Source organism: Cetorhinus maximus, chromosome 26 (genome assembly GCF_964194155.1).
Source record: "Cetorhinus maximus chromosome 26, sCetMax3.hap1.1, whole genome shotgun sequence".
NCBI lineage: Eukaryota > Metazoa > Chordata > Chondrichthyes > Lamniformes > Cetorhinidae > Cetorhinus > Cetorhinus maximus.
In genome coordinates, this window is record NC_135904.1 from 6,075,419 (window position 1) to 6,098,851 (window position 23,433).

Below are 23,433 nucleotides of genomic sequence, written 5' to 3' on the forward strand. Positions count from 1 at the left end.
AGAACAGATGATGTCCTCAGAGCATCCCTGGAGAGGTCAAATATTCCCACCAACTCCTGGGAGACCCTGACTTGTGACCGACCAAAATGGAGAAGGTTCACTCAGGAAGGCATCGAACACACTGAGAGACTTCGCTAGAACGTGCAGAGGTGAAGTTGAGTCGTCAGAAGGAGCGTACAAACCTCCTAACGGCCCATCTACCCAACCCTTGAAGCACCATCTGCCCCGCATGTGGCAAAGTCTGCAGGCCACACATTGGACTTAGCAGCCATTTCAGAACCCAACCCACTGGAGTGGAAGCAAGTCACCCTCAATGCTGGGAGACTGCCTGAGAAGAAGAGATGAGATTTGAGAGTGGAATCGGGAGTGAAGAAACATGCATAGTAGTTGATGCGTGCTGTTCTTTAATATTAAAGGGTGTGTTAAACATGACTGTAAAACGCTCAGGTGTCCCATGGAGTATGGAGAAGATTCTGCAAGATATTCAGCAAAGAGCCAAGGCTTGATATTGTTGATGTCAGTGTTTAGACAAGAGGGGTGAAGTGTACAGGCTAAGATATTGTTATAGAGTTTTTACAGAACAGAAATAGGCCATTTGGTCCTAAAGGTCCATGCCAGAGTTCCTGCTCCACATGAGCCTCCTCTCACCTTTCTTCATCTCACATATCCTTCTATTCTATACTCCTCAAGTACTTATCTAGCTTTCCCTTGAATACACCTATGCTATTTGCCTGAATGATTTCTTATGGTAACAAGTTCTACATTCTTGCCACTCTGTGTAAAGAAGTTTTTCCCGAATTCCCTATTGGATTTGTTAGTGTTATATTTCTTATATTTATGGCCCTTCGTTCTGATTCTCCACAGCTAGCCTACCAAACCCTTCCATAATCTTAAAGACCTCTATCAGGTCACCCTTCAGTATAACCTTCTCTATAGAAAGAGCCCCAGCCTCTTCAATCTTCTCTGGCAAGTATAACCACTCAGGTCAGTTATCATCTGAGTAAATCTTTTTTGCACCTTCTCCAGTGCCTTTTTATCCGATTATATGGAGACTAAAACTGTCCATGCTACTCCAAGAGTGGTCAAACCAAGTACAAGTACAAGTTTAACATAACTCCCTTGCTTTTCAACTCTATGCCACTAGAAATGAACCCAATGCTTCGTTTACAGTTTTTAAATGGACTTATTAACCTGTGTCACTACCTTTAATAATTTGTGTATCTGCACTGTTACCTTAATACAAACTAAATTAAGACAGGGTCAAGATGGTATAACTGATATTTGATAAAAATTACTCCCAAAGTTATTGGTACTGAATAATTCCACCTTTGATTACATTGTTAGCAGCCCGTTAAATAGAGTAGCACAGCTTGCCAAAGGCAGCTTTAAATCGAAACCAGCTTAATTTAGAAATATTATCTTTTTAAAAATCTTTTTTAAGAAGGACCAGAAATTAGCATTTGTCAATGATCGATGACTTGTTACTTGATTGCAATTCGTCTCTCAAAGTAGTTGTGGTTCAGGCTTGGATATTGAGCAATTAATTCAACCAAGGTGGCATTACAGCTGAGCGGGACCTTGTGCTCACTCAAATGTTTACACTCACAAGCTTTTGAATAGGGTTACTGAATAGCAAAAGGATCTGATTTGTTCCCCTCTTGATACCAATTGCTGGACCCCAAATGCCACCTCAGCTAAAATCAGTACGGATCAGGGATTAAACCAGGGACTTGCTCAGCACTGCACCGGGTAATACATTTACCAGCCAGTCCAAGGGGGAAGCTAGTGTTTTCATGAACTGATGTGAAGGGAAGAGAAAATCGCAGCGTCTGATCCAAGGATGAATGTGGCTCAGTAAAACAATTGTGTGGTTATGTGTTCCACAGTGAATGTTATATTATCCTATATTATTCTACTGGGTCAGGGTAGGAAGCAAATAAATGAACTTGCATTTCTACAGCCCTTTGCAACATTCTCAGAATGTCTTAAAATATTAAATTATTTTTGAAAGGTGATTGTTGTTATACAGGCAAACACAGAAGCCAAATACAGATTCTACAAACTGCAAATAGAATGTATTTTGATAATGTCAACTGAAGGAGGAATGTTGGCCAGGACAGCAAATTAACTCTGTTTTTTTTTTAAATAGTGCCACAGAATCTTTAAAATCCACCTAAATCAACCTGAACTCCTTACCTAACAGCATTGCGGATGTACCTGCAGCACATTGGCTGCCGTATTTCAAGAAGGAGGCAGCTCACCGCCACCTTTTCAAGGGTAATTAGGGAGGGCCAATAAATGCTGGCCTTGCCAGCAGTGCCCACATCCTGAAGAATGATGAAGAAAAAAAACCAAAGAATCTGAAATCTTACCTAAGGGGCAGCGCCTTAAACAGTACAGCACTCCCTCAGTACTGTTCCTGACCAGGGCTTGAACCCATAAGTTTGTGATTCAGAAGTGAGAAAGACTTCACGCAACCAAGCAAAGATTCCCTTCAAAGGACTCCAAATACCTTCTTTCACAGCTTTAATACAATTAAAACTATCAAAATTGATGTGCTCTTTTTTGTGATTTTCCTATTGTACTGTCCTCTACATGCACACCAGTCTTCTAGGCATTACCTTATCACAAACTCGTGAGTGTCAATCTCTTGCCCACAGCCACTGTTGAGCAGAATCCCAGAATTTCCTACAATTGCGCACTGTTTGAAATGCTTATTTTTCATTGGCGATGTCCTTGGTAACAGCTCATACAGGCTGCGGGATATATTCAGGGTCCTGTCCCTGTCAAATATATAATGAATAATATCCCCTGCCTTCAGTCTGCCCTTTAGGACTGAAATGTCCTTCTCTGCATCCAGAAACTTTAGTATGTCTTTCCTAGGAATGGAAAAGAGAACAAAGAACATTTTAAATGATGGGAAAACAAAGGTTTATATGATGCTGCATCCATAACACAACTGCCAGCAGCAGCCCCAACCTCAGCAGCAGTGGCTTCATCATAAACTCATACACTGCAAATGGAGGCCATTCAGCCCCTCATGACTGTGCCAGCTCTTTGAAAGAGCTATCTAATTAGTTCCCCTCCCCTTCTGTTTGCCCATAGCCCTGGAACATTTTCCTTTTCAAGCATATATCCAATTCTCTTTTGAATATGCAGGGGATAACATCATATATACATGAAACAATCTGTTAATATTCGTGAGGCAATGTTGTGATATACCAGACAGCATCATAACATACATGAGGCGTCAGCCTGGTACATCTTTTGCAGCATGTAACATGCATGGTAGAGTATTATAATATACAAGTCAGAATTGTAACATAGACGAGGTAACACCGAAACAAAGAAAGTCGCACTGTAACATATGTGAGGCAGCATTTTATTGTACAAGCCCCAGCACTATGAGACACAATATATACAAGATACTGTAATATACAAGAAGGGGATCTGTAACACATGTGACACAGTGTCTTAATATACAGGAGGTAGTAACTTAATGAACATGCAGGATCACTACTGCCTCTGATGGATGGAGTACAAGCTTAAGTGTTAATTAACCACTGTGGTCGTAAACAGCTTCAACAGATGGCACTAAAAGCCACAGAGTCCCTTTCTGGCCCTTATTGGGTATGTCCTGTGCTCTCATTCCAGCTGTGTAGACAAACATCGCAGGCCCCACCCTACCCTGTCAACCATTACCCCCTCCCCTTCCCCCCCCACCCCCAAATCACCACAGAGGGAAGGTCTAGATTCAGAGAATTGGATAGATACATCAAAAAGGTAAAAAAAATTGAAAAGCTCCAGTGGAAGTGCAGGGGAGTGGGTAGCTGTTTCAAAGAAACAAAACGTGAAAGGACAACATTTAGGCAATTTGTGTGGTGGCTTTTGTGTCAATGCCCCGAAAACAGTGTCGTATATGTAAATGTAGTACCAGCAGCCACAACAAGCAGAACGATTACACCTTGATTAGCTCCACTCTCTAACATCCCTCATCTCAAATATCTCTGCAATACTCCCAATTCCCCTTTCCTCAAACTTTCAAATTAATTTTGTTTGGGAGTTCAGATTCAGTTTCACTCAGATTCAATGGAGTAATTTTTATTCACACCCTGGGTTCTTGACCCCACAGGTAGTTATTATCTGGGCATTCACTTCCTGGTAGACTTTACTGTCCATGGAGCTTTGAAGAAAGATTTGCATTTATATAGTGCTTTTCATGGCCTGAGGGCATCCCAAAGCACTTTACAGACAATTAAGTAATTTTGAAGCTTTTAGCTTCAGGCTCTGGCTATAGGATTCACATTGTCAAGACCCTTTTCAAGAACACTTCATTTGTGAAATGGAAGAACGTGTCCTTATCTGTACACGCTGGGACTTTCCACTAGGTAATCTAAATAAAAGTACCATCCTGGGTATAGGGTCTCTGGGTTATTTGCCAGTTTCTGTTATCCACCAGAGGTCCCTCTAATAGCAGGCAGTGGAGATCCTGCAGTATAAATCATAGAAATTACAGAACAGACAATGCACAATGTACAAAAGCAAGAACCCTGGGCACAACACTTTAGGAAGGATGTCAAGGCCTTTGTGACATAAATAGATAATTGGCATGAGAACCAAAGGGAATGAGAGGAATATATTGTTACACAGTGAGTTATGATGACCCGGAATGTATTGCCTGAAAGAGTGTTAGAAGCAGATTCAGTGCTAAATTTCAAAAGAGAATTGGATAGATACACCGAAAAGGAAAAATTTGCAGGACTCCAGTGAAAGTGCAGGGGAGTGGGACTAATTGTTGGCTGTTCCAAAGAGCCAGCACAAACATGATGAGCTAAACACCATCCTCCAGTGCTGCACAATTCTAAGAATCTAAGGAGACTATTTTCCCAGAGTGCTATTTTTTTCAATTGAAGAACCATTCTAATCCTATTTGCATCCTCTTTCTATATAGGCTTTTATATTCTTCCTTTTCAAATATTTATCCAGTTCCCTTATGAATTGGGTTATTGTCTCTGCTTCAGTGAAGCAGTATTCTATGTTCTGACAATATTTAATGGAAAAAATAATTCTTCCAACTTTCCCTTTCATTCTTTCAGTGCTAATCCTGAATCTGATTCCCTTGTTATTGAGTATCCAACCAGTGGAAATAACATTAGTACTAGCATTAAGGAACAATAATCTTTCACCATTAACTTTCTCAAACCTTTTCAGAATTTTGAAAACCTTCCTCACCCTTATCCTTCCGCTTGTGTAAAGGCCTAAAATGGCTTCATTCACAACTCTAATCCCACATTCCTTGTATTATCCTAGTGAATTCTCACTGTCTTCCTTCCATGGCTCTAATATCCTCCCTATAATGGGATGTTCAATACTATACACAATACTCCAAACATCACCAATATCTATTGCCCAAGTTCAACATAATCTCCTTGCTTCTATAATCAATGCCTGGGTGTATAAAACTAATAATCCCATTTGTTCTATTTATAGCCTCTCATTCCTGCACTGCCCCCTTTATAGATCTTATTATCTGCATCCCTAAACATCTCTGTTCCTCCATTCATTAAGAATTTTGGTATTTAGGGTATCCTTCCTTCATTATTCTGTTTCCATAAATTACTTCTTAATATTTTGCTGCAATAATCTGCATCCGCCACCCTGCATCCTGCTTACCTGTTTACATCGTCCTGCAATCTGTATTTGCCATGCCTCCAACTTGGTAAGAATAGCAATCTTCATTAGCATCCCTTTTTGTTCCTACATCTAAATTATTTATATAAAGAGAAAATGAAAGTGGTCCCAGGATAGATTATTGGGACATAACGCTCCAAGTCCTGCCAATTTTAGAAAACATCAATTGCATTCTCTTCGGGCACCATCTTTCTGTTCAGCCTTGCTGAAGTTAAGGTTCAGTCAGCATTACAACCTCATGTCACTCCATTCCAATTAATGGCTCCAATTCTCCAAATTTATTTCTGATACATTGCACATTTGCATATACACACTGCAGCCCTGTCACATTGTACATCCCACCACCCCCATCCTTTCAATTTATCTTATTCTTTCTTCCTCTTTAACCTCTGGCTATCTGGCATAAGATGCACTCCTCCTGAAGCCTATTATTTCAGATTTCTGTGGAACTTTGCTACACTGTACCCATCCCCCATTTGCTCAAGGTTTTCCTCTCACCAGCCTTGCCAATTTAAGTGTTCCCCCATGAGAATGAGCCAGTTGGGATCTGGGTTCAGCTGTGCCAATGATTCTTGACTGGTGCATCCTTTGCATAGTGTGTTAGGAGCAACAATTAGTGTTGTAATGCTGCAGCCAGGTTCTTGCCAGCAATCTGTGAGTACTGGCACTCTGCCTGTCCTAATTCCTTAGACCATTAATTGAGATCACAGTGTCAGTGCCCCTCCATTAAGGGTAAACACGGCTCAGGCCTAATGAACAGAAATCTGAAATGAATTAAATATTTGAACCTGGAGTCACTATATGTTCTGTTCATGCTCTATTTTCACACAGCATGACTCATAACTCAATTCAATAGGTGAAAAGGAATGTAAGGCCTTTTGACAGTGGGAGATGACTATAAGCACTATAACAAGCCTACACAGAAACACACCTACAGACATATGCCCAAATGGCAACAACAACTAGTATTTATATAGCATCTTTAATGCACTAACATATCCCAAGGCACCTCACAGGAGTATAGTCAAATAAAATTTGACACTGAGCCACATAAGGACATTTGAGCAGGTCTTGGTTAAAAAGATAACTTCCACAAGGAGCACCATATACTAGGAGAGCAAGACAGAGAGGTTGAGGGAGGGAATTCCAGAACTGAGGGCCAAAACAACTGAAGGCATGGCCGCCAAAGGAGGGGAAATCAAGGGTGCACAAGAGGCCAAAGTTGGAGGAGCGCAAGATTCTTGGAAGGGTTGTAGGGCCAAAGGAGGATACAGAGTTAGGAAGGGGAGAGGCCGTAGACAGATTTGAACAAGGATAAGAATTTTAAATTTGTGTTTCAAGAATCAGGAAAATTGACCTAGTGCAGGAAGTGCAACAGTATGATGAACTTTGGCCAGGAAGCAGTACAGTAAGGAAAATTTGTAATTTCTTTAAAAGGTCTGTGGAATCTGTAATTAAGAATATTTGAAAGGCTTTTAATAGTTTGCAACAATTGTAATTTTTTTGGATAATAAGAAATACTGGTCAGTGAGACCATATCCCTTGATCTGAAATCAGTACCAACAAGAATGAAGTTAATAATGAAGCCCTGGGGCTGGCAGACACAAAGGAGAGCTGCAGACCCAAAGGAGTGCTACAAGCAGACAAGCTGGAGGGTGAAAGCAATCCATGCAAAGATGCAGATGCAAAAAGAATTCAGACAGAGACAGAAAGAGGAACATAGAGAATTCTTGTGAGGAGAAGAAGCAAAACACGCTCAGGGGGAAGTCAGCTTTTCTAATTGGCAGAAAAGGAAACAGGAGCTCTTGGAGGCACTGTGCGAGCTGCCTAAAAAGGTCTAAAATCTGGAAAGCTGTGTGAATAGCTTGGGGATGCTAGCGAGCTGGGTGTTTTCCCAGAAATGGCCACGAACCAGAGTTTTACTGGTTGGTCAGTTGAAAAGGAACTCTGGAAAGCTACACCCTCAGGACTGATGTGACCTGAGGGAGAGAGGGTTCGTAGAAGCATGCCTTGCTGATCGTAATTGTACACATGAAACTCAAAGGTGAAAGCTGTTGTCAGATAGGACTCCTACCTACCCTATGTGAATAAAGAACAGCATATTGTAGAACTGTGTAGCTACGTAGTGTCACATTTGTCTGGGGAGTGATGAGAATACTTGCGGTTGCTTAAGACGTATCTTTGCTGCATCAACTATTCAAAGAGAAATTTACCTTTTTTATTTGAAATATCATTTGCCTGCTAATTCACACATAATTTGTGTTTGTTCTAATTCATGTTCAAAAATTGAATCATGTTAGTAATTTCTTCATGGGGCGGGGGTTCATTCAATAAATTTTGTCATTTTGGTTTATGGCTCCCTATGGAGATCGTAACAAAGGTAATTTCTGATTTTTTGGGTGGTGGAGTTGATGGCCCACTAGAAAGAAATACTTGCATTTCTATAGCACCTTTCGTGACCTTAGGACTTCCCAAAGCACTTTACAACCAACAAAATATTCCTCAAGTGTAGTAACTGTTGTAATGTAGCAACGCAACTACCAAGTGCACACAGCAAGCTCCCATAAAAAACAATGAGATAATGACCAGATAACCTGTTTCAGTGATGTTGGTTGAAGGATAAGTAAAGGCTGGAAGGAACTCCCTCCTGCTCTTCAACAAATAGTGGCCGTGGGATCCTTTACATCCACCAGAAAGGGCAGGCAGGGCCTCGGTTTAACGTCTCAGCCAAAAGAGGGCACTTTTGCCTTTGCAACAGTTCCCCTGTGCTGCACTGGAGTGCCAACCTGGATGGCACCATCAGATTAAAAGCAAAAATACTGAGAATGCTGGAAATCTGAAATAAAAACAGAAAGTACTGGAAATGCTCAGCATCTGTAAAGGGAGAAATAGATTTAATGGAGTTTGACTCGACACGTTAGCTCAGTTTCTCCTCTCCACAGATCCTGTCAGACCTGCTGAGTATTTCCAGCGTTTTGTTTTTATTGCACCATAAGATGATCTGGTCATTGCCTCATTGCCGTATGTGGAATCTTGCCTTGTATAAATCGTCTGCCACAATTTCTGCATTAGAACAGTGGCTGCACATCAAAGGTACCTCAACGATTGTAAAGTGCTTTGGGATGTCCTGATATCATGAAAGGGGCAATAGAAATATGAGGTCTATCGTGTTTCCTTTGTTACGAGTTGAAGTAGAGCACTTGGCGGATTATTGTGAGAGGTGGGGGTGGGGCTTGGTGACCAATTGCTGTGGAACTGAGCCCTTGCTCAAGCCTCAGTGCATTTCAGAGAGGGGGAGGCATCAAGAAAAAAAATCCTGAACCCAAACTTCAGCCATTTAATTTGCTTTGTGAGATCTAGTGTTTAAACTTGGGAAGTTCAAAAGGATCCTCTGTTGTGAATAGCAGAACTTTACCTTATCCTTGCAGTTAGCGTAGTATTAAGCTTCCATTCTGGTATGTCAAGGGGTCTTGCCTGTGGTTGGACACTCTCCTTCCTCTCAATCCTCTCCTGAGGCACAGCAGATGAGGCATTTGTGATCATTTCCTCCCTGGACAATGACAAGCATTGACTTCAAAGCGCTGCACACTGTGACTGAACAAACACACACAGACACAGACACAGACACACACAGACACAGACACAGACACACACAGACACAGACACACACACACACATTTCAAACAGGATAATTCAACAATTAAGAAATATAAATATAACTGGGACTGAGGTGCCCGAGCTTTGTGGACTGAATTACCAGTATTGGTGGGGGGGAGGGGGGCGGGTTTGTAAATTGGACCATCCTGCCCTGCATAACAACAATCACTCAAAAATAAAATATATTGCCTGGAAGATGCTGAGAATTTTCAATAATGCAATAAGTTGTTATCTAAAGATTGTAAGTGAAGTAAATCAGGCCAAATTTCTTTATTCAGTGCGTGGTTAGAATATGGAACTCGCGACCACATTAATTAGTTGAGGTGAATGGCAAAGATGTATTTAAGGAGGAAGCTTGTGTGCAGCATAAACGCTGGGCAGAATGTCCTGTTTCTCTGCTCCAGTCTCGGTTGCACTGATGTAATATGGATGTAAATGAAAATATGTTTTTCTTTTAATGGAACTCAGATGATTGGAGGAGAGGAGCTTTACATAAAGACAAAATGTAAATAACATTGCATTACTGACATATTTGTGAACACTCCTGCAAAGAGGCAAGCTGATTGATGGGTGTAGGAGGCCTTCCTTCTGGGGATGTGGATCAGCATCAATTCGTGCTGCTTGTAGCTTGTGGTTTGATTCCCAGCAAGGTGTTGCTGGTTCACATTGTGCACGGACCTGTCACAGTGCTGTGTGCTTCTGATAGGCAGACCCTGTTAGGGTGCTCTGCTGTGCACTAACACTGTCGGGAACAACTTCTTGTTCAATGAACTGCCTGAAGCCTCTCACAGCTCCGAGACCTGCTCTGCTCCCCACGAACTGCTCATGGGCAATTCCCCTTGGCTTGTACAGGGAATAATGTGATATTTTTGCAGCAGAACTTTACATCTTGAGACTGTGATGAAGTAAGTTCAGAATTCAAAGGGTCGACGGGGTTGTGGGGGGGCGAGGGGTGAATTTTGATTATAGCGTCAATCAGGCCTTTGGCCCACATGCCCCATGTTGACATGGAACCTGATCCATTTAAGTATATGGGCATCATGTTAGTATGCACAGCGGGCAGCCAGCACTGATGGACAGTACAGCTATGAGGGATGGATATTGCAGGAGAACGCAAATTCTCAGTGAAGCCAAGTTGGGTCAGAAAATGCGAGGAAGGGATAGTGAAGGACCAGCGGGAGGCGGGAAGATATGTTTCCCTTTTGTAGAGCGAGCTTGGAGCGGTTCCGTTAATAATGGGCCGTTTGACTGCCCAATGTTCAGTCATACTGCATGCTCCATCCAGTGGAAGACCAAAATAGCACCAGAGGCTTAAACGTATCTTAGGACCTGGATTTAATTATTTCAGTTTGGCTCCTGCCTCTTTTAGCCGAGATCACTGATTGAGGAAGATTAGGCTTCAGGCACGAAATTAGAACAAAGTCATTTCAAAATGAAACAAATTGATCCATTGCTGCTCATTTGAGCCAAAGGAAAAAGCAGGTGGAAATTGCCTCCTTCGCTTTTCTGCTCCTAGTGTTGATTTTATCTGGTGTCCCAGGTGTTGGTTGCCCTCCAGTACCTACCCAGGTGACAAATCAGGGAGGGCTAGAAGGATATTCAACCACAGGTGGCATCACAGATGAGCTAGATTCTGTTCTCACTTAATGTCCACACATATGTGTAGCACAGACACACAACATTTCCACCCATCAGGATCACTGGGCAGCAGTTAGAAATGTGAAACTTTATGAAATTTTGGCCCTCCCCTATGCCAAAAGCCACTTCCTACAAGCAAGTAATCCCAACCAAGCTGCATTCAGGACACTGACCATGCCCCTTGCATCCCGGCCTCTGGAATTCTGACTGGAATTTAATGTTCCTGGTATCACGTGTGTAAAGTTGCTGTTTAAAGCTTAACCAATATTTTGACCGACTTCAAACATCACCTGATGTAAGCTGAGTGTGTGAGCAGGTTCGAGCTCTGATTAGGACAAGGGTTACTGAGGTGCACTGAAACAGATCGCCAGGAAACCACAGCTGCAGGTCAGCCCCAGCCCTCAGCAGTAGTGTCAGACCAAGCAAAGGAGGGGCACTTGCTGTGGCCCTTTGCTGTCAGTGGGGCCAGACTCTTTAACCAGAAATAGACTGCTATTTGAAGCAAGCCTGAGGCGCGACTCCATTGAATAAATGGACTCAGCAGCTGGGGACAATCTCAGCTGTCGAGCCTTGTATTTTCCGACGACAACTTTGAAAATGACACCTCGGTCACTGCTGCTTCTGGTGCCAGTTCCATTCTGCAGTTTGTTTTCTCCTTTCCTTTTTCTCTCCTATGCTCCTTGGGTTTCTGACTTTTGTTGGGAAATGCTGACTCTCGTACCTCACTCGAGTGGCCACTTATAAGAACAAGGAAGATAAGAAATAAGAGCGAGAATAGGTCCCTCGGGCCTGCTCCGCCATTCAATAAGATCACGGTTAATTTGATGTTGGCCCCAATTCCACTTTCCTGCCTATTCCCCACAACCCTTTGACTCCCCTTTGGTTAAAAATCTGTCTATCTCAGCCTTGAAACATAATCAATGACTCAGCCCCCATTGCACTCTGGGGTACAGAGTTGCCAAAGGTTCATGAGCCTTTGAAAGAAGGAATTGCTCCTCACCTCTGTCTTAAATGGGAGACCATTTATTATTAAAAAGATGCCACCTAGTTCTGGATTCCACATAAGGGGAAATATCCTCACAGCATCTACCCTGTTTGTACTCCCCAAGAGGTGCATTGCAACTGGGCCTGTTCCTACCTTAACACAAAGCATGTATTCCCTAGTTGGGGTCGCTGAATAATGATGTAGAGAAGCAATCCTGGCTGATTGTTGGGGGTTTTTTGCTCACCCCTCATGCAGGGATACTGCAGCTAATTGTGGCATCTCGATTGCTGCTCTGGTTGAGATGGGCTAACTCAGAGGAGAGACTGTGGCGTGAACCTGGGACCTTTCAACATCCATGAGGTTACCAATGACCAGAGACAGAACTCTACCAGCCATATAAATACTGTGGCTACAAGAGCCGGTCAGAGGCTGGGAATCCTGCGGCGAGTAACTCACCTCCTGACTCCCCAAAACCTGTCCGCCATCTACAAGGCACAAGTCAGGAGTCTGATAGAATACTCTCCACTTGCCTGGATGAGTGCAGCTCCAACAACACTCAAGAAGCTTGACACCATCCACAACAAAGCAGTCCACTTGATTGGCACCGCATCTACAAACATTCACTCCTTCCACCACTGACGCATAATGGCAGCAGTGTGTACCATCTACAAGATGCACTGCAGTAACTAATCAAAGCTCCTTCAACAGCACCTTCCAAACCCACGACCTCTAACACCTGGAATGACAAGGGCAGCAGATGCATGGGAACACCACCAACTTCAATTTCCCCTCCAAGCCACACACCGTCCTGATTTGGAATGATATCATCGTTCCTTCACTGTCGCTGGATCAAAATCCTGGAACTTCCTCCCTAACAGCACTGCGGGTGTGGCTACACCACATGGGCTGCAGCAGTTGAGGAAGGCAAATCACTATCACCTTCTCAAGGGCAATTAGGGATGGGCTACAAATGCTGGCCTAGCCAGTGACGCCTACATACCATGATTTAATTTTTAAAAACTGGTCAATATAGATCAGTCCCACATCAGGCAGTGCATTCACCCATTAGGCTCATAGTTCTGATGCTCACAACTGAATACGCACATCAGGGGGTAACTGTATTGGCCCCATTGCTCCGTTTTAATCTTTAGCACCAGAGTTTACATTCTGGATGTTCAGGTTTTCATTGCATTGTACATTACAGGAGGACATGAAATCCAACAGCAAGACTGCCTCGTGTTGCTACCCAATTCTTCCTGAAGTAGTGTGTGCTGGACTGGCTTTACTCGCTCCAGCAGCTGGGAGCTTGTGCGCAGAATAATTATTCATTCCAACACTTGTACGGGATATTGGCTGAATCTTGGGGCATGTGGGTCCCTGTTTTGAACTTGAATCTGTGCCATTTCTACCAACAGGAGAGGAAACGTGAGCAATTCTGAGTCAACTACTTGACACAGAAGCTGGTGAAGGAGGAAGTGGATGCAGATTACATTGGTAAATTCAAGAGGGAACTGGATAGATAATTTGGCAGAGGGAGTGAGTAGCCTATGGGACATTTTGAGCTTTGGAACTGTCCAGATGGGCTGCCTTGTTGTGCAGTAACCTCCTTCCTGCAACTGGCACATTATTCTGTTCCCAACAATGGGAGTATGACACATGACATCTCCCGCCCTCACAACTGGTGCTGCAATGGTAGTAATGGCTGAACAACCATATGCAGCATGGTTGCAATTTTTCTTTTCTGCCCCTGAAGATTGGAAAGTACTCTGTACTGGACAGAGCTTGCTACCAATCATTCAGAACAGCAGCAACTTGTCCATCTCAAGCTGCATCACGCGTTGAGTCCCAACATCTTAATGGGTGAGGCAGCAGAGAAGGAAAGAAAAGGAAGCAAATCCTGCACTCCGGGTCCCCCCACCTTGTGGGACATCCTACCCCATGTGCCGAAAGGCATGTGGGGTCAAGAATCAGCCTGTTCAGTCACACGAAGACCCATGACAGAAACTTGTGACCCTGAGCAGACGTCTTCCTTGAATCGAGGAACAGCCGACGATGTTAATGTGCAATGATGTGAAATACGAACAGCCATGGAATTCACAACACATATTAGTGACAGGCTTTGCAGAGACACAAAAACTTGTGCTCAAATCAAAAAGGAATGTTTTGTGTGTGAGCAAGCTGGAGGCAGACTGACAGATCAGAAGTCAATGTAAATAGGGTGATGATCCTGCAAATTAAACTAGTTGGATATCAGCTGAAAAACTGCCATTTAAATGGTCTACCGTTTGGAATCTGAGAAATTCAAGATATGGATATTCATAAGAGAAAAGGAAAACTTGCGTTTATTTATCACTTTTCACAATCTCAGAATGTCCCAAATTGGTGTATTTTTAAGTGAAGTCGCTATTTCAATATAGGAAATACAGCAGCCAATTTGAGCACAGCAATATCCCAGTAACAATTCTGCGTTAATGCCCGGATAAACTGTTTTCAGGTGGTGGTTAAAGAATAAATAATGTCCAGGACACGAGGGAACATTCCCCTGCTCTTTAGAATCCCTGAGAGCTTCTGTCAAAACATCAACCTGAAACGTTAACTCTGTTTCTCTCTCCACGGATATGCCAGAACTGCTGAGTATTTCCAGCATTTTCTGTTTTCATTTAGGTAAACTTTGGCTCCTTTGCTTTGTCTTATCCATTGGAGCTGCTGACTGGATCATTCATATGTTGTGGGAATTGCGACCTACCCTTTCACCTTTGATCCTCAGCAGACGGTCTATTATTTGCATGTTTGGAGCTTCTGTTCATGGCTTTCTTGGTTTTGTGATGTCGAACAAGTTGTGATTGTTGTGTTCTTCCTCCGTCCCTTGCTATCCATCAATGAAAAAGCCAGGGAATGTCATTGAGAAGCAGGGGCCCATGACAATAGATTTATTGGCCCTATATTTCAGTTATTTATTTATTTGTGGGGAAATGCCTGATTGAGACTTCACAACTGCCCAGTGATGTTGTTGAACTTGGAAAGTTATATGTGAGAAGATCACAGGTATAGACCCCAGGGCCATCACTCTGTGGCATTGTACATACAAGCAGTTACCCTGATGTTTTGGATTGCAAACTTCCCTAAAAAGTTACTAATCCCAGTGTCTTGACTAAAAAGTACAGAAAGAGGATATGCTCCCTACTTACATACCGACAACGTTTGTTCTGTATAGCATCCTTGGCTGACTTCATAGCCCTCCTTCCTTCTGAAAATCTGTGGGGAGAAAAGAACATATATTCACAGCTCACATAGTCTCACTCAACAATTTGACTGGGAGGTGAAAGAAAACATTCTGTTTGATCCTTCAGCTCTGATTTTTCTTCCCTTTATTCTTTCATGGGATGTGGGCATCAATGGCAAGGCCAGCAGTGGTTGCTCATCCCTAACTGTCCTTGACCTGAATAGCTTGCTAGGCCATTTCAGAGGGCAGTTAAGAGTCAACCTGTAGGGCAACAGATTTCCTTCCCTAAAGAGGGCATTAGTGAACCAGGTGGGTTTTTATGACAATCAATGATAGTTTCATAGTCACCATTGCTAATTAATCCAGATTTACTAATTAATTGAATTTAAATTCCACCAGCTGCTATGATGGGATTTGAATCTATGTCCCCAGGGTTTCTGGATTACTAGTATTACCACTACACCACCATCTCCCCTGATTTCTAACCTTTCTCCTTTCATCAAGCTTTTCTTGTCTCTCCATTTTATCATTACTAAGATCACTGTTTGTCTGAATCCTGTTCCCTTCCAAATACCTGGACCAATAACTTGGAGACATTAGTTTAAATCCCACCACGGTGGTTAGGAAATTCACTTAATTAAATAAAATCTGGAATAAAAAGCTGGTATTAGCAATGGTGACCATGAAGCAAATGGATTGTCATAAAATCCATCCAGTTCATGAATGTCCTTTAGAGAAGGAAGTGTGCCATTCTTTACAAGTCTGGCCTATATGCGACTCCAGACCTGCGTAAGTTTGACTCTTAACAGCCCTCTGAAATAACCTCGCAAGTCACTCAGTTCTATTCAAGAAGCTGGCTCATCAGCACCTTCTCAAGGGCAACTAGGGTTAGGCAATAGATGCTGGCCTTACTAGCAACACTCACATCTCCAGAATGAATAAAATTTAAAAAATGCCGTCCCACACTCTTTTCCTTCTCCTGTTCAATCAAGACTTAATGGACATATGAGATAGACATTACCTTGGACCCATAAAGGTTAATAGTTCATCCAAAACACACAACCTAGGGGTTACTAATGCAAAGAGTAACTAGAATTATTGCAAATTCAGTGCTAATTTTTGAAAAAAATTTCTGTTAATTTTGACTACTTAAAAAAATTACTATGTGACATTAATAAAAACCATACTAACACATCTGTATAAAATTCTTCCATCTGTTATTTTAACAATCGGTTACTGCCTCAGCTTAAATAGCAGGGAGGACTGTCATACAAACACTTTACTGCCCTTGTTACTAATATTCCTCAACCTCTAAGAGTCAACCTCCAACTGCAATCCAGTTTGGGACAAAAGAATGAAAGTAACAAACCTCGATGGAAGGTGATGCATAAAATCTGAAAGGTAAGGTCGATACACTTACAGGTAAAAATCAGCCCCTCAGTGCCAGTCTCAGCTCCAACTCTCAATGCCTCGCTGCCTACCATCTACTCTGCTGAAAATACTTTTTAATAGTGCCATTCAGGAGCATTGAAAGCCATTGGTCAATGTGTGCAATTTATTTTGCAAAATCTAAGGCTTAGATAAATTAGACAAAGAAAAGCTGTTTCCATTAGTTGATGGTACAAGGAGTAGGGGACACAAGTTTAAGGTGTTGGGCAAAAGATGCAGGGGGGATGTGAGGAAGAGCATTTTTACGCAACAAGTGGTAATGTCTTGCATCTCGTAGAAGCAGAGATGATGAATGATTTCAAAAGGGAATTGAATGGCATTTGAGAGAAATAAATTTGCAGGACTATGGGAATAGATTGGGGGAATGGGTTGATTGGATTGCGCTACAGAGTCAGCATGAACTTGATGGGCTGAATGTCCTCTTTCTATGCCATAACAACCTTATAACTCTATAATATCCTTTTGATTTTACCTTTAACAACTCCTAGCGACAACAGTTCCTTTCTCTGAGGCAAAGCTGTGAAATGAACTACTTTTGAGTTACATTGAGTTTTTTAATAGATACATGCTGTAACTATTTTGCACACAGAAATATTCCATGAACAAGCCACTAACCTTTGAATACTGTCTCAATTGTACACTGAGCACATGTAGTAACATTCAATCCCTTGAAGCAGAGGGAGGCAGGGCCTGGAAGGCAGGCTGAAAGGGTAATTGGGAACCTGATTGTTGAGGGACAGTGAGGGAGTGCCAGCAAGAACTGAGGAGGCAGAGGGGGGCGGCAGGGAGAAGGAGGAGATTGCCAGCTTGAGCTGAAAGAATCAGAGTGAGAGGAAAGTGCCAGCCTGAATGGGGGAAGGGGGAAAGAATGGGAGCTTGAACTGGGATAGCGGGGACGAGTGCCAAATGGAACTGGAACATGGGAACAGGAGTAGACCATTCAGCCCTTCGAACTTGTTCCACCATTTTATAATATTCAAGTAGAAGCAAGGAAATCATGGCCAACTTGAATCAGGAGAAAGAAGAGGTGGAGAAGAATGATGGCCCCAAGTGGGGGAGAAGACAACCAAGTTAAATTGAAGGAAAAGAGCAGAAGAATTCAAGTTTGGAACTGAGGAAGAAGCAAGTACTCTCTCTGTGAACTATCACTCTGGAGCTGTGGATAGAGTTGTCAGTTGTGATTAAATGTGTTCCTGGAGGTTTCATCACATGACTTGCCCCTATAGTCCAGCCATTAGTCAGCTAACACATTCAGCCTTGTGACCTACTGCCTGCCTAAGCCAATTGGAAAATGAAAGGAGTCATTGCCCAATTGGATGGTGCCAGACTGTCAGCCAAACAGCCTTTTCCCCCCATTTTCAATAATTTTATCTGGTAAAGAGAAATGTTCAAAGAAAACAAAGGAAAAAAACACCAACTCTTTTTAAACGTCCCTCTCATTTTTCTCCAGGTTGTCAGAGCGGTGTGCTGGAGATTGATCTTCAATTCCTGGAGACTCCAGACCAATCCTGGAGGGTTGGCAACCCTACAAGCCATAGGGTGCGTGGGTGTAATGGGGTTTTTCCCACCTTGCTTTATAATTACTGTACAGCTGAATTTCTTACTGCATTAAAGGCTGGCGATGCTGTAAACGGAACTGCAGCTGGTGCCCCAGCTCAAATCAGCACAACTGGGAATTGAGTGTGGGGCTAAAGAAAAATACTGCAGATGCTGAAAATCTGGAAGAGGAAACAAAACATTCTGGAAACACTCCGCAGGTCAGGTAATGACTGTGGTGAGGGAAACAGGATCAATGACCTTTCATCAGAACTTCTGACAAAGGGTTTTTTTATTCATTGGATGTGGGCATCACCAGCATTTATTACCCATCCCTAATAGCCCTTGTTCAGAGGGCAGTTAAGAGTCAACCACATTGCTGCGGGTCTGGAGTCATATGTAGGCCAGACCAGGTAAGGACAGCAGATTTCCTCCCTAAAGGACATTAGTGAACCAGATGAGTTTTTACAACAATGGCTTCATGGTCATCATTAGACTTTTAATTTCAGATTTTTTTATTGAATTCAAATTCCACCATCTGCCATGGTAGGGTTCTAATCTGGGTTCCCAGAGCATTACCCTGAATCTCAGGATTTTTAGTCTAGCAACAATACCACTACACCCTGTAAAGGTTATCGACCCTATCATTGAATGTGGTGCTTGCCCACTTTGTCTGGTTCAGTATCATATTCAGACAGTGCATTTATCAAGCCTGCCAGTTGATCAATGGAAAAGCAGACTTGTTAACCTGTGAAAGGTTATCTGTCGGTGACGGCAGAAAGTAACCTGGTATTGGACAGATGAAGACAATGAGCATGGAAGGGGCCTGGGCAGATGAGAAGGCATCAGGGCTCATCCGATGAGCCCCAGCTGTATTACTGGCACTGGCTGCCAGTTTCCTGGGTATATTGTAGAAATACAGATTTTTTGCATCCAGTTTCTGTTTAGCAATTTCTGGGGAGACTGTTCCACATTTAGGTAAGTGGCAACCCCTGTGAAACAGAAACAAGCATTTCTATTCGTATCACACCCCTCAAGCAGTGCAATTTCTGCAAGTACTCCCTGAGGTGAAGTGGACAGTGCAGAGCAGGTGATGTGAAGGTTGGGCAGGGAACTGAGCTGATATTCAAAGGGATGGGATTTTTACAGGATTTTGAGACAGCAGGGTAATTTAATTTAAAAAAAGGGGTGGGGGGGGGGGCGCGGAATAATGACTTGCATTGACATAGCACCTTTCATGACCTTGGGACATTCCAAAGTGCTTCACAACCAATTAAGTACTTTTTAAGTGTAGACACAGTTGCAACATAGGGAGTGCAACAGCCAATTTGTGCACAGCAAGCCCCCCCTCTCTCTCTCTCTCTCTCTCTCTCTTTCCGTGTGTATTTATATCTGTATCTAACAGCAATGTGGTAATGACCAGATAATCTGTTTTTAGTGATGTTGGATGAGGGATAAAAATTGGCTCGGGGGATAACTCCCTTGCTCTTCTTCGAACTAGTGCCATGGGATATTTTAAGTTCACCCGGGAGGGCAGACAGGGGCCTCGGTTAAATGTCTCCCCTGAAAGACAGGAGAGTTTTAAAGAGCGGAAGCAACATGACTGAAAATCAGTGAAGGAAATAGGGAACTATTAGTAATACGGAGCCAGGGTAGGGAGGGGGGAGTGCAGCCAGAGACATATAGCTGAAGAAAATCATTTGGAGAGGGTGGGGTAAGGCTCTGGTGACAATTAGAAAGAAGTGAAGACAGACCATTAAAACAACGGGGGAAAAAAAATACAAGAATGTATCAGGCACAACCTTCTTACAGTAATTTTCACAGGTAAATCCTACTTAACGACTCAGTAAAACAGAGGCTGGAGTCACCGGCTCGGTCACTCCACTTTACAATGAGATCAAAAACTCTCGTACCTGCCTACTAGCAATAAAAAAGCATTAAAATGCTTTCAAATAGGAGGGGAAAATCAGCAGAAGTTTGTTTATTATGATGGTCAAAGCCTTTGGTCTAATATTCTCTTGTAATATATTATGAGGTTGCACAGATCAGGTTGCAATGCAAATTTAGACAAGACTGTGACATTGAACAGTTTTATTTCACATATAGTATCAAAGTGATGCCAATGTTACATCCAATAATGTTGGTAAATGGCAATAGGGAATACACTGGGAAAAGGGTGGGAATTACTAGGGCCAGAAATAAAGAAATAAGGTTAGATACCGATGTAAATACACCCAGAGAGAGAGAGAGAGAGAGGTGGGGGGGTGGTGGGGGGAGAAGGGAACAGAATAAACAAATGGAAGAGAGAGGCACTGAAACAGACAGTCAACCAGAGACTGAGAGGGAGATAGAGGCAGAAACTGAAGGAACAGAAGGTAGAGGGGAGTGAGAGAGAGACTGGTAAAGAGGCACAAAGGACAGAAGACTGAGTCAGAAAGTCAAACAGACAGAGAGGGAATGAGACAGACATGAAAAAACAAGAGGCAGTCATTGAAAGAGAATTTTACAGGGGAATTATGAAAGGCTGAAGCAATGAGAAACAAAGGGAGGAGAATGGGGAAGAAATCTCACACAAAGAGAATGGAGGAAAGACAGAATGAAGGGGGCAGAGAGAGAGAGAGAAGACAAAATTCGTTAAAGACAAATGGGCTAATGACCCAGAACTCTGCTGGGATAGGGGCAAATTCTGACTCTGCCGCAAAATCGATTCACCTCCCAACTGATTGGGGGAAAAAAGAAGCTACAGAAACACAAAGAATAGACAGTACCAGCCAGTCCCTCTCCATCCCCGGCTGGGTGAGGAATCACGGAATAAAGTAGCAGACAAACCAGTCAGCGTTTAAAAGCGGACAGAAGAAATGTGAAATAAATGTGCACCCTTTCAGAGAGAGAGGAAATCATTAAAAGGCTCAACTGACACATCGACAAAGAAAGCACATCGCTGATAAATACACGAATACAATTTACCCGAATTCCATCTCCACTTCGGAAATATCTGCTAGGATCAGGAGAATTGCGAGGACAGTGAGGAGTCCAAACATCCAACTAAATTCCAGGCGCATCCTGTGTCACTTTGAGATGTTTCAAAGGCTCACTTTGCAGGGGGCAGAGAGGACTGGCAGCGAATTGTCACCCTCGCCTCTCCGGAACAACTTGTGGTGTTGATCCCTGTGTGTTTTGGTGTCTCTCTCTCTCTCTCTCTCTCTGTGATTGCCTCCCATTCACACGCAGTTTCACTCTGCAATCCTACAGCGTAATTCCCATTTCCCCCCCTCCCCTTCTCTCTTCCTCCCTGCGTTTCCAAGGTTTCTTGAGTCTGGAGGGACTTAGGAATCCCAGCTCATGTTCATGTTCATTTGCATAGAGCAGAAGGAATGTGAAAGCTGGGAGGGGGGGGAATAAAGTTTGAGTTAAACGCCCCCTTCCACGTACGACAGAGAGCGGTGGCTTCTAAAGTGCAGATGTGCCCTCCCTGAATCCGACTTAACCCCTTCAACCTGGTGCCTTATGCCAATATCCTCTGTGAAACGTGCAGAATTCAGGGCAATTTTTTTTTAATTCATTGGATGTGGGCATCGCTTGCTAGACTTAACATTTATTGCCCATCCCTAATTGCCCTTGCTCAGGGGGCACCTGGGTCTGGAGTCACACGTAGGCCAGATTTCCTTCCCTAAAGGGGCATGAGTGAACCAGATTTACAACAATCAGCAATGGGTTCATGGTCCCCATTAAACATTTCATTCCAGATTTTTTTATATTGAATTCAAATTCCACCATCTGCCATGGCAAGATTCGAATCCAGGTCCCTAGATTACTAGCCCAGCTGCAACGCCACTACACCGTCAGCTCTCCCTAACTCCTGCAGCATTTACCCTTCTAACCCCGTCAGTTCATTGAGAGGTCTAGGTCAAAGGCGAAGGGTCATTGTCCCAGTCAACTAACACCAAGATTGGAAAGCGCAATACAACAAGGCTTGGCAGGTGTTGATTCCCTGTTCCTTCAGAGAGGGAATTCGGCTGGTCTTGACTGGGCCCAGAGATCACATAGAATTGTACAAATGAGGTCACATCATATAGAAAGCAATAAGTGTTTTTTACAGTTAAAATTTCATCCCTGTGTTCTCATGGATGGTTTCGATTGCCCAACGGTGTTCAGAGAGGAACTTTCAAGGATATTTTTCCTCTTATTGGCTCCATTTATTGTTTTTGTTTTTTTTTCCAAGTGATTACACAGCTCGTTGGGAGGGCGGTGGTGGGAGACGGGAGTGGGGGTGGTTGCTAGGGCAGGGAATATTTAAGGAGTGCCTGCTCATGAAGCCCCAACCTAGGTGTGAAAAAAATCCTATGCACAATATAGAACAACGTGTGTGGACCAGTGATGGAGCAATACTCAGCCAGCTATCTGATGGTGGCAGAAAGAAACAGAGTTAACATTTTCAGTTGAATATGACTTCTTCTCCTTCAGAAGAAGAGGCGTCATATTGGACTCAAAATAACTGTTTCTCTCTCCACAGATGCTGCCAGACCTGCTGAGTTTTTCCAGCATTTTCTGTTTTTTAAAAATTCTTTCATGGGATGTGGGCATCACTGGCAAGGCCAATAGTTGTTGCCCACTCCTAATTGCCCTTGAACAGAGTGGCTTACTAGGCCATTTCAGTGGGCAGTTATGAGTCAACTATATTGCTGTGGGTCTGGAGTCGTATGAATGCCAGACCAGGTAAGGTCGGCAGATTTCCTTCCCTAAGGTGAACCATGTGGGTTTTTACAACAATTGATGATAGTTTCATGGTCACTATTGCTGAGACTAGCTTTCAATTCCAGATTTTATTAATGGAATTTAAATTTCACCAGCTGCCGTGATGGGATTTGTCCCCAGAGCATTAACCTGGTCCTCTGGATTATTAGTCCATTACCATTACACCACTGTCTCCCTCAACTCACCTCTCCCACCATCTTCAGGTTTCCAGCATCCACTGTATTTTTCTTTTATTATTTGATGGTCTGGGACATTGCCGTATGAGGCGGGTTACCCTGTTCACAATCCAGGGCACATTCCTGCCAGAGGACAGAGTGGCCATTGCCACCAGGCCTAAGAGTCTGTATAGTACATTAGTGGCATGTGCGTTCCTTTGCATTCTTGGGAACATTGCCGCCCAAGAAGAGTTTTGTGCCATCAAACAAATGCATCTCTTCCGCAGGGAAACTCTTTCGAGTTATCAACAGTCACAGATTGCAACTCTTTTGAGTACAATCAC

General features: G+C 43.1%; 1 protein-coding gene across 2 annotated transcripts in view; it reads right to left on the reverse strand.

The window, feature by feature from the left end:
* Positions 1-21,351, reverse strand: part of LOC144668240 (alpha-2,8-sialyltransferase 8B-like) — a 32,970-nt gene extending 11,619 nt beyond the window's left edge. The window contains exons 1-5 of one of the 2 annotated variants that reach the window (XM_078530019.1): positions 21,147-21,351; positions 20,948-21,057; positions 15,164-15,226; positions 9,107-9,241; positions 2,622-2,879 (exon numbers count right to left, since the gene is read on the reverse strand). In XM_078530019.1, coding sequence (XP_078386145.1) covers positions 2,622-2,879; positions 9,107-9,241; positions 15,164-15,204 — 434 coding nt within the window. In that variant the 5' untranslated portion in view covers positions 15,205-15,226; positions 20,948-21,057; positions 21,147-21,351. The remainder of the gene's footprint in view (positions 1-2,621; positions 2,880-9,106; positions 9,242-15,163; positions 15,227-20,947; positions 21,058-21,146) is intronic. The other variant, XM_078530018.1, reaches the window with a different exon arrangement.
* Positions 21,352-23,433: the final 2,082 nt, after the last annotated feature.